The sequence below is a fragment of the Cylas formicarius genome, unplaced genomic scaffold (genome assembly GCF_029955315.1).
Source record: "Cylas formicarius isolate icCylForm1 unplaced genomic scaffold, icCylForm1.1 PGA_scaffold_12__32_contigs__length_19106922, whole genome shotgun sequence".
Classification (NCBI taxonomy): Eukaryota; Metazoa; Arthropoda; class Insecta; order Coleoptera; family Brentidae; genus Cylas; species Cylas formicarius.
In genome coordinates, this window is record NW_026844225.1 from 7,223,434 (window position 1) to 7,240,660 (window position 17,227).

At 32.8% G+C, this 17,227-nt stretch overlaps 2 protein-coding genes across 2 annotated transcripts; one reads left to right on the forward strand and one right to left on the reverse strand.

The window, feature by feature from the left end:
• Positions 1-40: 40 nt before the first annotated feature.
• LOC132708510 (BTB/POZ domain-containing protein 7) lies at positions 41-11,368 on the reverse strand. The gene is made up of 9 exons (XM_060680840.1): positions 11,015-11,368; positions 9,958-10,269; positions 9,516-9,904; positions 9,101-9,464; positions 8,648-8,942; positions 8,411-8,594; positions 7,984-8,353; positions 5,194-5,664; positions 41-3,741 (listed from the first exon to the last, which is right to left on the reverse strand). The coding sequence occupies exons 2-9, from the start codon at positions 10,230-10,232 to the stop codon at positions 3,447-3,449; spliced, it is 2,643 nt and encodes an 880-aa protein (XP_060536823.1). The 5' UTR covers positions 10,233-10,269; positions 11,015-11,368; the 3' UTR covers positions 41-3,446.
• An 895-nt stretch (positions 11,369-12,263) lies between these two features.
• Positions 12,264-17,115, forward strand: LOC132708709 (protein disulfide-isomerase A3). Its single transcript, XM_060681235.1, has 9 exons — positions 12,264-12,512; positions 12,675-12,886; positions 13,699-13,927; positions 13,984-14,100; positions 14,156-14,288; positions 15,023-15,186; positions 15,244-15,475; positions 15,532-15,666; positions 16,691-17,115. Exons 1-9 carry the CDS (start codon positions 12,370-12,372, stop codon positions 16,802-16,804), a joined length of 1,479 nt encoding a protein of 492 aa, XP_060537218.1. The 5' UTR covers positions 12,264-12,369; the 3' UTR covers positions 16,805-17,115.
• Positions 17,116-17,227: the final 112 nt, after the last annotated feature.

Consider the following 17,227-nt stretch of genomic DNA (forward strand, 5'->3'; position numbering starts at 1 on the left):
TGTAAAAAGTGGACTGGAAAAAAAAATAAAACAAGCCAGATAGACTAATTTTTTTAATTAAATTATTTACAGATAAATAAATTATGGAAGCCATGAACTTAATATACCGCATAAACAATGGAAATACATACCTAAAAAGCAGTTTATGGTGGATGTAAAAAATAATTTGTTTTCGAGTAAGTCTTTGAACGAGTCTAATTATTAAATTAAAATGTATATTCGAATACACAACAAAAAATTAATGTAAAACAATAGATATTCCCCTAATACTAAAAAAAAAAACAGATTCTCCCATTTTGCTTTTATTTTAAACTTACAATGATCCACCATATATTTTAAATAATACCAAATGTTTTTTAAAACATTGGCTATTCTAGTTAAAACAACTTCTCGCACATAATAATCCTTTATATCGTTAAAAGAATTAACCACTGAACAACCCCATCGAGTTTAAAAATCAAAACAATCAAGACAAGCTAACACTTTTTAAATCAGCATTATGGATAAATGAAATTTATAAAATAGGAGAAGCATGCCCAAACTATTTTGTTTGTAGTTCACAATAAACTTTAATTTGCTCAGGCAGTATTCGTTTTGTATTGCTTACATTGCAATTAATTACAAGTAATTAACAATCTGAAATTCCATTATGAGATTACACGCAAATATACATTAGAATAAATATCACAAAATGGCGAATCTGTATCAACCAGTTAAGTAGAATAAGCAAAATTCAAACTTCAAATAGCAACGAAATAATCACAGATAATTTGTGAACTGACCTAAGGAGCAAGGCAGAGATCTTAAACCAATTATTTTCTAACTTGGTAATTTTGTATATCATTTCGATCTCTACATTACTCCCTAAGTATAAGGACAAAATGTATGAATATTTTTTGGTGTTTAAAACACGAAATAAAGAAAATTGATATGTACAAATACATACAACTGATTAAGCGGCATCTTAAATAAATATTCGGAAGATGTTTTCAGTTTTGATATAATTCACTTTAATCTTACTTCTATTGCCTACAAATGAATCACGTGCATATATTTTCATTAAAATATCAGCACGGAAAGCAGATGAATAAGCTTTATTGTCTAATGGGATCGAGACAACATATGTGACAAAAAATTAAAAAAAAAAACTAGAAATTGAAATTTTCAATTGATGAGTGGCCAAATTATTCTTGTTTGTTGAAAAACGAATTTTGAAGCTACATATATTAATTTAGTGATGCTTAATGCTTAAACGAACAGTGCGAAAGTTCAGGCTAAGTCAGAACATGAATAACTGCTTATTAATACAACAAACTATTCTGAAACTGTAAATTGAATCTAAAGGCTTTACACATTCTCGGAGAAAGTGAATAGAAGGAAAAATTGAACAAAATCTTTTACAGTCGATTTTTTTCTTCACAAAAAAATTGTAAGTACCAATTGCACTTATATAATACAGGAGAGTATTGAACCGAGACAGTCTTTAATAATATTTATATATTTACACGAAAACAGCGATACGGCAACACCTAAGACAACAGACACAGGTACATTAATACAGAATTAACACGAGTCAGTGTAAACAGCGTGTCCCAATAACAAGGCTATATGGGGGCTGGACTTTTATACATACAATTAAACATAGAACATTATAATGGAAAATATAGACACTAGCATGTAGGGAAAATTAATTTGGATAGCTATTTTCTTTTGGATATAATATCTTGGATATTAATATAGACATGAATAGCTTCCCAAGAACTCTTAACATTTGAATTACTGTTGAAGTAGTAGATTTTAAGTAAATTTCCCAAAGAGTTGAGGAATCTTTGGTTAGCCCCCAATATGACAAAAACCCACTCTCAACTTTAAAACCAATCGTTTAATAAATAACGCATTTAGAACTAGAACGATGTTCTCGTTACAGAAAATCACAGATTTACATTGGTGACAAAAACACCTCTATATATACAGAACACGCACAAATAACCAGGCCGGCAAAGTTTTAACCTCCATCACCAAGTATTATTAATCCTCCTATATATTTGGTTTGTAAATGTGATTTTAAAATGAAACAAGTATTATATTATGTGTGCTTCGGGCGATTTTTGCTCGAGGTTCTCGAATTAAACACAGATTTTACATTCAAAATAGACATTTGGTTTCGAAGACTATTTTCTAAAACCATGAAATTTGCATTTAAAATATAAACCTTATTTTTTTTAAATGCCTCATCCCTTTATTACTATAGCATTTTATGGGTCATTGATGGTACTGCGGTTGATGAAAGGGCAAATGTCATTTTCAAATAGTGTTATCAGACATTTTTCATTGGTTGCTTTTGAAACTGTAAAGTCACCAAGCAGTACTACTTAAAATTGACATTTATCGGTTATTTTCTTGGAGGAATCCATGTTACGAAATGGCCCTTCATACGAGTTCAAGGTTCCAGTGGTTAAACACACCATTTTCGTTTTACCTAGGTTAGGATTAGGAATAATCTCAGGGTTTCAAAATTTAAAATTCTTGCAATTGCTATTTGACAAAAAGAATTACATGTATAACATTTTGGTAACTTTTTAACCATGGACATATAAATAACAAAAAATAAATCTTACCAAATAGTCACTTTCAAGAAAGGGATGGAATGTAATGTATACAAATTTATTAATAAATAATGCAAGAATTAATTTTTTTCTCGACAACATTTTTTTGTAATTAGAAATATCTTTAACTAGACAGTTTCATTGAGCGATGCCATATTTTGTCTGCGCATACGCATAAGTCACATTTTGACGTTACTTTGACTATTTAATGATAAACTTTTGCAGCCCCTCTGCAAAAGAATAACCGATACACAGGGTATATCATGATAAAATGCTGATCACTTTGAGAAAAAAAGGTTACAACAGTCGCTTTAGTTTTGATATACAGGGTGTTGCAACTATTTAGTAAAAAAAAACGATTTTTCCTCATGTTCATTGAAAATGCTTCAAAAATTTTGTTGATTGTTTGTTAGAGACTCGCGTTGCATAGAACCAATGCTAGTTCTTCACACATAACTGTAAATGAAATAACTTTTTCTTTTCTTTTTAGTTTTTCTTATTCAATAATAAATTAGGATTGTCTAACTTTGAATTTAATTAAAACAATTTTCAATAAAAATTAGGAGCACCCCGTTATTTTTCATTTCAACACCCTGTATATCAAAAATAACGCGATTGGGGACCACATCGATATAAACTTTTTTTCTTCAAATCATCCAAGGATTAGCATCTTATTATAAAATAGCCTGTAAAAGTTGTCCCCCAACATCATCATGAAAATGAACAAGTAGCTTTGTCATTTTGAAAGAACCACGTTGGCAAATAAAGTCTTATAAAAAAAAAGGAATGAGTCGCATCTTTTGACTTACTTTAATGACCCGCAAAGCTAAATTTCCTGAACTATAAAAACCTGGGAGTGGGGTGGTGGTAAGAATCAGATCTAAGGTGTGGATAAGTGGAGGAAGGTTGGTACAAGCGGTACTGGTGCAAAGAAGGGCGATGAAGGGTGGGTAGGACGCCGCTACCAAGACTGCCACTGTGCATCCGTGCGGTCCCGTCACCGAGGTCTAGCTCGAGCTCTTGTTGCTCCTGAACTTGCATTTGACTAATGGCTGCCGTGGCCATGGCTACGTCGGGCATAATGTCCGACAAGTGACCGTCGCTGCAAGAACTACTTTCCGGTTCAGTGGAAAATCTTTAAAAAAAACGAAAGCAAAATTAATATGAACAATCATCAAAATGAACACTCCGCTAATCCAGATTGGTCTCAAAATTGTACCTCTGTAAATGAGACATTCATAGGAAAACCATCATCAGTCCGGAAGCGTCTTTGATATAAACAAAAATATGGGTAATATAAGAAACTTTGTGCCCAAATAATATCAAGATACTCAATTTTTTTTCATTAGAAAAATGCACAGTTAGGCAAAGGGCATGTAGATATATATATAGACATAGTTTTACTTTGCCATTTATTGTACTCTAATAATTATGAACATAAGCTGGGGAAAACCAACTGAAAAGATCCGTGTCACAATTAAACGGCACAAGCTGAGAGATAGACTACCTCATGAAACAATAAGAACTTTTATAGGGCAGGTGTTATGCTTACCCCGTTTTAAAAAGCCCAATGTATTCACAGTTCCTTTATACTATTTTTAAGAAACTATTGGAAAATATGCACATTTATATCAGAATCGGAGAACAAGGGACCACACTACAAGGCTATAAAATCCTATTAAGTACTCTGCCTCCTAATAATCAAAATACAGTGATCAATTTTTAAAAACATTGATTACATTAAACTGAAATGCTGTTGGAGAAAATTATTAAAACGATTAAAAGAGCTCCCCTGTTCAGGATAATAAAGTTTTCCTAGCCAATTGAAAGTAATTAAAAGCATAATTTTGTTGCCTAATTATATTTCAAGGAAATTTTTTGTTTGTAATTTACAGTAATATTACTTAAGATGTGCACTGTTCTGCCGTTATTGCGTTGTTTCCTTCAATCTTTTATTTGATTTTTAATTTTTAATTAACAAAATAGAAAACCTACAATTCAAAGTAGGTTAAGAACAATACTAGGTCGGATATAAAATAAAACAGAATAAACTTTAGATCAAAAAACACGTTTTAAATTAATAATAGAAGTATTCAGAATAAACTTTAGATCAAAAAACATGTTTTAAATTAATAATAGAAGTATTCAACCAATAGAAAACTAAAATAAACTGGTAATATTAAATAAAGAAGTGTGGAGAACCTAAAGCAGTGTATTTAATATTTCTCGAGTTACATAAATCAATATTGCAATTTGTCGTGTTTTCAATGTTGAACACTCTTATTTTAAACAATATGAAAACAATGCAACCATTCCTAATTTTATTTCCAAACTACCCCCCAGCCTAATAATAGTTTATGTAAAAACCATATTTCATGTAAAAAACATATTTGCAATATTTAATGGACCTTTAATGCCATAAGGAGTGTTTTTAATTTTACTAGTTTGAAAACGTTTTTTTAAGTTATAGTTATAGACCCAATGAAATTTACGTTAAATACGATAAAAATGATAATAGAGGAGGTTTGCAAGTTGTCTGTGTGATAATGTACCACGTTTTCAGATAATAAAAAAACAAAAAGCGAACCTGAAGTCTCCATCTGGTACCAAAGCGGGTAACTCTTGTCTATGAGTAAACGCGGCACCGCTGCCTCTCGGGAATGTCATTGAAGAGTTATTTCCGTATCTGCTTCCTCTACTTTTATTAGGAGATTTGTGTATTTGGGCTTCGGTTCCCACTTCATTGTCACTCAAATCGGGAACGCAATAGCAGTTTTCTAGCATGTCCGCGACGGGATCGGGTAAATTAAATTCTCTGACTACTCTCAATCTAATTTGGCGATTAATTTCCTGTCGTGAAGATAAAGGCATATTCAAGGCTCGTTGGCAACTGGGAGACTGGCGTAATTTTTGCTCCCGTTTTAACATCGCGTTCATAACAGCAGGATCGGGAACTGGCAGTGCCGATGCCAGGACGTCCACTCCTGCAGGTCCGTGCGAAGCGGCTCGTGGTTTATCTTCCACCATGTACAATGTATCCGGGATGTCTTGCATATATCTATAATACAATAGTAATAATCTTTATTGCATAGGCATCGTCTGTTTTTCACGTAATAACCCTTGAAAAGCAGCTTTTTGATCAAAATTGCCCTCTATCAGCGATGGAATTATTTAATGACATCTGTAAGCATATGCTTTCTGTCTTAGTCGCTCATATTTTTGGTTAGTTATTTTTTTACAATGAATGTAGTATATTATGAGCTTTTATTATTATTATAGTGGAGCTGGACGGAATATAGTTGAATAGTTATAGTTTATACATGTTTATACATGTGTACTCTGTAATGAATAAAAATCATAAGTAAAAAACAAAAATAATCACCAGAGTCGTCATTGAAATTAATTAAACAATGATTTATGTCGTTTTGTATAGAAATGTAGGAGCCCTCAATTTTTATTATGTACTGAATGTCTCCAGCTCTGAATTTGAATGTAATTAATTACATGTTTTTATCAAATTTATAACCCTGGGAGTTAAACGCCAACTTTAAGTCCCAGGGTTATAAATTTGATGAAAAAAATGTAATTAATAACATTCCAATTCAGAGTTGGAAAAATTCAGTAAAGCAAATTATAAAAATTGAGGACTCCTACATATATTCTTGGAATTCAGTTTTCGTTGATGTGGCTGGTGCTTTGCGTAGCAGACGGCTGTCGTAGCTTGCGTTATCCACTGTTATTGGGAATATTTTTTAAAAAATTGTTTTAAAACCAATTTTCAAAAAGTTCGGTACTTATATCCTCATGATAAGAAATATACCAGAGATGAAATTCTTAAGAGTTATTGAGTCAAAAAAATGGCCCAAAATGAGAAACACGAAAATAAAAAGAGACCTAGAAGCGCCGGGTGTGTCTAATATACTTTTCTCAAAACCCGAAACAAATTTTTAGTATTCTGTGGACTCAACATCAACTTTGAAAATTTAAATGAACAACCTAAGTTTTTGAATTTAGTGGTAAAAACAAAGGTAAATTTCGTCAAACTGACCTCTAAAATTTTCGCAAAGTTTAGGAAATATTGTTATTGATAAATCAGCATATTAAAAAAATCCGCAAAATTGATATTAGGCTGACTAATAATATTTATAGACGGAATATATACACCCAAGACTTGTTTTTTTGTTACTGTATGAGTTTCGAAAAATTATAATATGAATATCTCAATTTTTTTAATGGCATACCCTGTATGTCACATTTTTAGTAAAACACGCTTAAAGAATTTTATATTCTTATATATTGAAATTGTAGAATTAAATGACTCTTTCTCTTTTTTTTCCATTCTATTTAAAAAAAGCACTAATTAAAAATATTTATCCAAGACAAAAGCATTTTATTTTGCATCTAGAAAGATTTAAATGTCAATTATTGCAGAAAATGAATAAATGTCGAAGATTTCTAATTTAGTAGATAAGTAAGATTTGAGAAAAAAAAAGGACAGAAAAGAAAGAACGAAAAGAAGGATTGTAACAAGAAATAAAAAAGAATGTGCAAAATTTTCACATGAAAATTAAACCAGTGATAATCAAAAATAATATTGAAGGTATAAATGTAGTACATTAATTGTAACAAACCTACACTGTTATGGAATAGTAACAAAGATTAACCTCCACTTAAGTGATAATTTCATCCTAATGTCTATACACTATAAATAATGATAATAATAATAATAATAATAATTATTATTATTATACACACGCTACACTTCGCCCTGCATATATTTATATTTTTCGTACATTTATACTTTGATTATGAATAAAGAATAAATAAATAATATAATAATTATAATAATAAAATAAAAGTATACAAAAAATAATGGTTTGTATGGGATAAAAGTACTTTTTTTTTGGTTGTGGCTTTTTCCAGATTTTTGTCGAATGTTTATGCGTAAAGTGTAAATAGTAATTTGTCATACTCTTTGTTAAGTTTAACACACTGTTTTTGTTTTGTAATAGGGTTGGTCCCGTTTATGAATAAATGAATTATTATTTAGACACTTTAAAATTGAAAGACAAAATTTTATAAATAAATATTGAGAAAACATTATAATTTAAATTTTAGACACAAAAGTTTTCTTAAATAGGCAGAAAGTGTAAATAGTGGAAATAAGGAAATTAGTTATAATCAAGAGGAAGGTCACAATGGGTATACCTTAAAAACACACTTTTTATATTTAAAAAAAAAGTATTTTTTTAATTAGATGTCAACATAACTTTAAAATATGTATGGTTAAGCAGTCTTAAACAAGCTATGTATAAGATGTGTATCTGTTTGCTGAATCCATCTTTTTATTATAAATGGTATATATAAAAGCACTTGCCTGGCTCTTCTCATCCTCATCATTTCAACTTCCTGAACCAATTGGTCTTCAACCAACACTTTCACTTCGTCATAGTACGGCATGAACAAACGTGGCTGAACGAAGAGTCCATTATTTTTGTTCCCGCGGATCCAGGCATTTACTCTCAAATTTTCCCGTTCTCCTCCAATCATATGACTAGGTGGGGTACTGACTAAACCTCTACGAATAGCTTGACTAAGGATATCGCTATTTGGAGGAAGAACGTGATCCATCCTAACTAAAGGCAATAAATCAGACAATATTTCTCTTAATTCTATATCGCTCAAATCCCTTTTCTTTACTCCCTTCCTTGCGACAGAGTGGGCAGTATGACTGACAATATTTGGTTCTACAACAATATTTAAACAATAATTTATATTTGCTTTACTATATTACAAGATCAAACCTCGGTCTTCCATTCTACGAATCAGTTCATTTTCACCCCATTTTAGGACAGCGTGCAATATTTCCAACTCGCTGGCTTGCAAAAAGGGACTCTTCAAAACCTCAACTATATGCGCTTTATCCAAATGGTGCAACACGGGGGATTGTGCCACGGGCTGAAATTCTTCCCGCAGGAAATGCAAAGCCTGGAAGTAAAACGGTATAGAGATGAAACTTTCAAAACTAGTCTCATACCGACCTGTCTATGAACCCAAGCAGACCCGTGGGGTTGTTTGGACCATTGCAAAACTGTCGGTAGGGTATCCAAAGATAGCCATTCTAATATTAAATCTTCACAACCCTGAGCGAGTATGTCAAGTTCCAAAAACCTTCCGATTTGGTATAGCTCCATAGCTTCTTCCAAAGGGGACGGTCTAACCCGACCTGTGTGAGCTAATGCTTGGGCCTCCCCTAATCCACCACATGTGTTACGCGATATAAGTGACAGATCTACTTGGTCAAGGTATATTGCATGTAGTAACACTCTGGCATACCTACAAATTTATCAATTTACTTTTACTGATTTTAGCAAAATGTAAAAATAAACCTATAGGTAATAGATAAATACAGGCCAATGGTGACACCAGAACGACTTTATAGGGTGAACAATAAACACTTGATAATGGAATTATTGAAAAAAAGAACTACTTGCCTCTTAGGAATAACAGACTCATCTAAAACAATCCTAGTAGCAATGTGTAATGCCCTTTCAGTATGTTCCTCGCCACTCCTAGAGCGCCTCTGCAAGAGGTTTCTAAAAAAAGGCGATCGTGCAGATAATATAGCTTTGTGACAGGGTAGTTCGAGTTTTGGCCTAAATCCGTATTCTGAACTACCCGAATCGGGCCTTTGACAGTCTGAGCCGTCGGAGGTAAAAACTAAAGCGGCGTCAGAATAATCACCAGTCTCGAGTAAATAACGAAGATCTGCCTCTAAAGCGTTTGGTGTCCCAAATTCCTCCCTCAGTCGTCGTAACAAGTTCATATCAATGTTAGTGTTATGAGGACAGATGTCACCTAAAGTTTCCATTGACTACTACCCTATAGTGCCAAACTAGAAATACTTACCAGTATACAAATATCTCAGCAGTGCAGAAAAAAGTGGTACATCGACCATAGCTGTTCTCAATTCCAGACAAATCCGGGCTCCATACCCAGGGCATCCCGCCAGTAAGTCTCTAAAATATGGGCACCTAGCAGAAAGTAAGGCCCGATGAATAGGAAAACAGGCTCCTCTATAGACTAAATCTGCATCAGTACAATATTTGAAGTCATATAATGCCGATAAGTCTTGTTTGAATGTGGCCGCTGGAGGTCTAGCCAACTCAGCTTGCACACAGAGATCTTTCAAAGCCGCCAAAGCTTCATATTCTTCAAGAAGGGCGGCAATTTCTAAAGGACTCCAGTCAGATACCAGTTCCCTCAATATCCTACCATGATCGCAAGCCTTTGAAGACCTTATAAAATCAAACTTGTAATTCTAGTTTCCAATATGTTGAAGTAAACCAACCTTCTTCTCCTAATAAACTTCTTTTTTAAAGTGGCGAATCCAGTCACTCTTTTTTTCTTTTCGCGAGCAGAACCAATTGGGTCCCTAAGAGGTTGACTATAGGCAGGGTCTAACCCCAATGAGCCCTGCGTTGTACTAGGATCACCTCCTGTTATAGACGATGCCGTCACTCCCATCCTAGTAGAAATGAAATTCTCTGACATACAGTGTTCGTGGCCGACACTCCACCAATTGTGCTGCAGGGCACAAGGAAAAAGGCAACCAAATAAGTTCATAGTGCGCCCAGACTTCTGCCCGACATGCAGACACAGCCTATTGTATAAACGGTTCCAGTTAGCATCTCATTAAGGCACATTGTAAAGGTATTTCAAATTCAAAGTAAAATATAATAAACCTACAATTCTTTTTCTATAGCAATAATAAAATAAGGCACGGTAAAATAACAAACATATTTCTTGAAATACAACACGTAACTACCTAAAAGGTGTCGGAATTTAAATGGAATGTTTTTTTTTTACTTTTTTTATTTATTTCACCAGTGGTTAATAAAAGTTTATATGGATAATTCTTTTAACACGCTACTCTATAAAAAAATATATTTACTGACCTTAATTAAGATAAGGTGAAATGATTTCACCTGTAGTGCGGTAAACACTACATTTTAATTTTATTTATAGAACCTGTCAAGTAACGACATATTCCAAAGGTAATGGTAAAAAATATCTTTTTTTATAGAAGGAAAACACGCACGATCAAATACAATTTGTAAACAATACCTACAACCTTAAAAGGCGTAAATTGATATTTGGACCAGTCATTTTAAATGTCATCTGTATTGAGGGCAAGAAAGAAAATTCATTTTCGGGCCTACAGAAACATTATACATAATTCATCAACACAGGGAACAAAACACTTTAAAATTCATTATTCGCGCACATAACATGTTTGACCCATCTTCTACATAAAATTATCCCAGGTATCACATTGTTCAATTCGATTTTCAACGATGCGAAAAACAAGGAGGAGCTAAATAATCGCAACATATAATGCTAAATACCTGGGCGTCGAATAACGATCTCCATAGCGACAATTTCGTCCTAGCACACCACAAAACGCATCACTAGAATTTTAAACAATTTCCCAAGTGGCCATGTTTATTTCCACGAAGTGCAAAACACCAACCATATCTGCCACATAAATACAAATTTCTAACCACTGCATTTATCATCATTAAATATAAATTGGTTAGTTAGTTCGCACATTGTAAAATAACTTTCTGTATTTAATATTTAACGATTAAACACAAGGTAAATAGATATACAGGAAACACAGCATTTAGGCCAAACGAAAGATTTTTCTATTCACTTTTCTGCTTTGGAGCAAGACAAGTCGACAAGTTCGATGCACGATTGTCATTGTCAAAAGTTCGTTGTCCCGAGCAGTCACATTTGAGCGACTTTTCTCATAACTCCGTTTATGATTTATATTTTTTAGATCTGCTGATTTTACGGTTGTATAAAACCGGAATGATAAGTTGAAATTATATTGTTTTGGAAATGAAAATTGCATGCTGCAATTCTGTTGCCGCACCTTTTTCTTATTTGGTGTTAACAAAGGAGGGAAATATGTTCCCGCCTGGTCCTTTGAAATTTTATTAATGATTTATTAGGAGTGTCTACGGGGGTTGGAATGGACTAAAAACTAAACCGATATGAATCTGTATATTATCGATTATAAGTTTTTTTTGGGTGGACCAAGTTCATGCAGACATTAGGCTTCCTTTAATCGATGGCCAACAGAATAACAACGTCTTTAATTTTGCAAAGAAATCTTGAGGGGTGTTATTATGGTAGCGTCAACATAAATTCATATAGCATATGTACGATTTATCTGTGTATACATCATAAACTTAAATTATGATACAAATTCATGGTGGTGGCGCATTTTTTTTGACTGCCTACTTACCCTATCAAAATTAACAGAAAATGAACACGCGCAGTTGTTAAAATTATTTTGCAGTCTATGTTTATTTATATTTTTGTTTATAAATTTGCAATATTCTTTATTCATTATATAAAAATTGTGTTACAGTGTCTCCCTGTGGGTGTGATTATATCATTTCCCGTGTATTAAATACCTTTATCAAAATCAATCTTGAAGTGTTTTAATAAATAAAACCAGGAAAGTTGTTTTTAAATTTAGCCCGCTCGTGGCTTGACCAATGAAAATTTAACAATTTGTTAAAAGTTATAAGACATTTGGCCAATAGCGGAACGACAACGCGAATCGTGACGCATGACAAGTTGATATAAAACAAAATACTTCCAGCCACGTTAAATAGCTCTGGGACTTGTGTCTTTGAGTTGCGTTGACCGCGAAATAACATAGCTGAAGTAATAGAAAGTACCCAAAATGTTGTTAAAATTCTTCGTTATTGCGTTAATATGTGCTTCGTGTATTGCAAAGGAGGAAGATGTTCTAGAATTTTCCGACGATGATTTCGATTCAAGACTAGCCGAACATGAAACTGCCCTGGTCATGTTTTACGCACCATGGTAAATATAATCGTTATTTTTATAGTCATATCGTAAAAATGGGACATTTGAAAACAAAATATTTCAATGTATTTTGTGATTTTTATTGCTAAGTTATTATTTTACCGGCACCTATTTATAACCTTCAATGTAGTTCAGAGTAGCTTGATTTTTTTTATAAAGGTGTGGACATTGCAAAAGACTAAAACCGGAATACGCAAAGGCGGCTGAGGAACTTATACGAAACGACCCTCCTGTAGCACTCGTGAAAATTGATTGCACTGAGGCTGGAAAAGACACTTGCACCAAGAACAGTGTCAGTGGGTACCCAACATTGAAAATCTTCCGGAATGGAGAGTTCTCGCAAGAATACAATGGACCTAGGGATGCAAATGGTAATAATTTGGTGGATTGTTAACTTTTTCTATCTCAGGCTAGAGATCAGTATATCCAGTAAACACTTCATAGAGCTGATAGGGATCATTCTTATCAACATTAATACTTACCAAGGTGGAATCAATATATAAAACCATGTTAATTAATGGTCAGCCCTACAAGTATAAAGTTCTGCATTACCAACAGATTTTTTGTCAACAATAAGAAAGTGTAAAAATGCCACAGGTTAGAATTTTATTAATTAGTTGGAATTGCAACATTATTTTTGAATTTTTAATGAATTATTCAAAACAACTCCGAAGTCCGATTTTTTTAGAAGAATTCCCTAAAATAAAATAGCAACAATAGCTTTATTTTGATTGATTAATTGATCTCTTATTTTATACCGCAAAACGCGCAGTTTTTTGCATTTTATTTACTTATTTTGCCATTCCTTGTATTTTAATTGAATCCACTGTGAATGTATTGCGCAACTCTCTTGTTTTTCAATAAAGGCGAAACTTTTTTTGAGGAGTTAATTACATTAATTTAAGAATGTGTAGTGCCCTCAATTTGAAAATGCATTTTTTAAAATAAGGCGAAATTCTGAGTTTTGTTACAGAATTGCGTAAATAATGTCGGAATTCCGACTTTGTTACGTAATTTGTAAACCTTCAATTTAAAATAAGTCATATTTTGAAATATGTGCATATTTATTGAATTTAATGAAATAACACATATTTGCAATGTCTCAAGCGGTTTTGAAAATATGTGTCACTGTTTATTTCTTATATAAAACTCTTGAAATTCTAATTTCGTTGAATGATTGAAGGTATTGTCAAGTATATGAAAGCACAAGTCGGTCCAAGCTCCAAAGAACTATCAAGTGTGAGCGACTTAGACCAATTGCTAGCGAAGGAAAAGGAACCCGTTGTGGTGGGATTCTTTGAAAAGGAAACAGACCTCAAAGGTGTATTTTTAAAAGTTGCTGATAAATTGAGAGAAAAAGTAAAGTTCGCACATACATCGTACAAAGAACTTGTTGAAAAATATGGTGTCAAGTAAGAATTATTGACAATATTATCGATATGGTAACTACACTTGGTATCCTTTTCAGAGATGGCGTTGTCCTATTCCGTCCGAGCCATTTGAAAAATAAATTTGAGGATGACAGTGTTGCGTATAAAGGAAAAGCAGAGTCAAGTGATTTGAATGATTTTATTAGCAAAAATTTGTAAGTTTCTGCTATTTACCTTGATCCCGTCGTTTTCTAATTTCTCTGTTTTTAGCTATGGCTTAGTCGGGGTCCGGGTCTCTGGAAATCAAAGGGAGTTTAAAAGTCCCTTGGTTGTTGCCTACTATGACGTAGACTACGTGAAAAATCCAAAGGGCACCAACTACTGGCGCAACAGAGTGCTTAAGGTATAACGGCATATGAATTCTTCTTACCCACATTTCGTAATGCTTACTTTTTTTATTACTAATTTTATTTTTTCTCTTAAGTGAGTTTCCTCTATATCAACGTATAATTTTGAACAAAAAATGAGAATATATCGGTTTAATTTAATTTTTAGTACTGTATTCCTTTGGTGTTCTTAATGTTACAGTGGAACAAGATAACTCATTATTTTGATTTGTTTTTTTATATATGCTGCATTTAAACAATTTTTTTATATTTCAGGGTGTATGTTTCTTAATAGGGTCTTTGTCTTACTTGTTTTCATTCACAGAAGCTTTCGCCAATTTGTATTTTTCATTAGTAAATGTCAACATTGATGTGCTATATAGTTTTTCTAATTATTAGAGACTATTTAATGAACTCATTGATTCTTTATTATCAATGTATATATAACCTATAATCTTTTACACATTTCCCTCTGATTGTGTGAACACTTGAAATAATCAGTTTTGCTAATTAATTTTCCGAAAACTTACTGGGCCTAATATTTGTAAGGTATGTTACGATTTTCATCAACAAGTAGTCTCCGATAATTAAAACCACACAAAAACTGAAACAACCCTGACATCATTATCGTAATTATTAAAATGTTTGTTTTATATTTCATGGTGTTTTTTGCTTAATGTAGAATTGTTGCATCATATCGTTTAAATTTATCTTTTTTTTTTTCGCAAATTATATATGCGATTTTTCTTAGGTCGCAAAACAATTTAATGGCAAAGTAACGTTCGCCATCAGTCCGAAGGACGACTTTACTCACGAACTAAACGAATTTGGTATAGATTTCGTCAAGGGCGACAAACCCCAAGTCGCTGGTAGGGATGCCAAGGAAAGAAAGTTCGTCCTCAAGGACGAATTCTCGTGAGTGAATTAACGACGAGAAAAGAACGACTTACATAATAAATTGATTAAATTTAGGGTCGAAAATTTGGAAAAGTTCGTCAAAGATTTGCTGGGCGGCAAGTTGGAACCCTACATCAAATCGGAACCGATCCCGGAGAGTAACGACGCCCCCGTTAAAGTGGCGGTCGCCAAAAACTTCGACGAACTCGTGGTGAATAACGACAAGGACACCCTTATCGAATTTTACGCCCCCTGGTGCGGACATTGCAAAAAATTGGCCCCCGCTTATGACGAGCTCGCGGAAAAGGTCAGTTTCGGTCTCGATATAAACGAATATTAATTGTTGTAACTATGAAAATTTAGCTCAAAGAAGAAAACGTGGTGATCGCCAAGATGGACGCCACAGCGAATGACGTTTCCTCACCGTTCGAAGTTCACGGCTTCCCAACCATTTACTGGGCCCCCAAGGGATCCAAAGATAGTCCCGTCAAATATGAGGTAGCTATAGTCATTTTACTTATTTATTAAAAATTAGTTACTTCCATATAATTTTTAATTTGATTTTATAATTTTTATCAGTTATGGGCTTATTTTTATTGTCAATAAAATTTAATATTTTTCCCTTTTTCAAGAAATAAAGAAATTGGTTAGTAGGTTTAGGTAACTAACTGATATCTATATTTTGAATTTCTAATTATAATTATTTCATTCTCGATTATACTTTTTATTTATTTATTTTTATTAATAAAGATCATTTATTATTATTATGAAGAATACCCAAAAACAAATTAATATTTCTTAGTTGCCCCTTCATAGCCTAGCCTATATGTGCACAATAATTTCTTCAAGTTTATTTTAATATTAACAATAAATGCAATAACTAGGTATCTTATCACTACAAGAGAGCTTACTACTCTGTAATCACTAGTTTTCAGCCATTTTTTTTAATTCCATTTGTGCATTTGTAGTAGGAGTTAGATGGATTTGAAGTTGTTAAACTATTATAAATCTTCGGTCCTATTTTGAGCCCAGGACTCTCAAAAACACCATTTTTATTTCATATATTTTGGGTGTGAAGTCCATAAGTTCATATTTCAATAATTTCAATAATCAGATGTTAGAATAAACCTTATAACAGGTTTAGTATTTAACTGATCCATTATTATTAAGTCTTAATCTATGAATACTCTGTAGGATATCTTTATATTTGAATAGTAATACTTTTAGTAACCATTTCTGTGACACTTCTAGTTTTTTTTAAAAATATTCCCATTCACTATCCCATAATTCATTATTAATTAACCACGGTTTTATAGTTTTATCTTCAGTCTCGCCATGTGGCAACTTCAACCTCTATGTTTCAACTAAACTCGCTCTCAAATTTTGGTTATGTTATGAATGGAATATAAATTTGGTGCTCCTCAGTATTCCAGTTTGTGTCTAAATTCTTTTAAATAGCTTTTGTGATCTAATTTTGGATGATTTCAAGAACTCTGTACATCATTATCGTTTATCATTCCAGGGTGGCCGCGAGGTGGATGATTTTATCAAATATATAGCTAAGGAGGCAACGGACGAATTGAAAGGTTACGATAGGAAGGGCAATCCCAAGAAATCCGATAAGACTGAACTTTAACTTGTACGTAATATTTATAACGAGCAAAGTGTTTTTTAGGAGTTTTAAACGGTGTGCGCCACGTGAGTGAAATATTTGTACTTCACAATAGAATTCCCCGATTTATTTTTGTATGCAGTTGTGCGCCTTAAATTTGTTTCTATTTCTCCGAACTATTGTGAAGTTTTTATATCAAAGTGTATTAAAAGAGAATTTAGGTTGTTATTTAAGTTGATATTATTACAAAAGACAAGTTCGCAGTTCACATGGCTAAAAACGGTGGGGTTGAAAATTAAATGTGATTCTTTTTTTCAAATAAATTAATTGTACCACACATGTTTTTCATTCTCTTTGGCTTGGTTTGGTCAAGTAGTTGAGAAAAAAGCAAGAATAAGCATTTAAACGTTTTATTGTTTAATTATTAAGAAAAGAAAATAATGATTT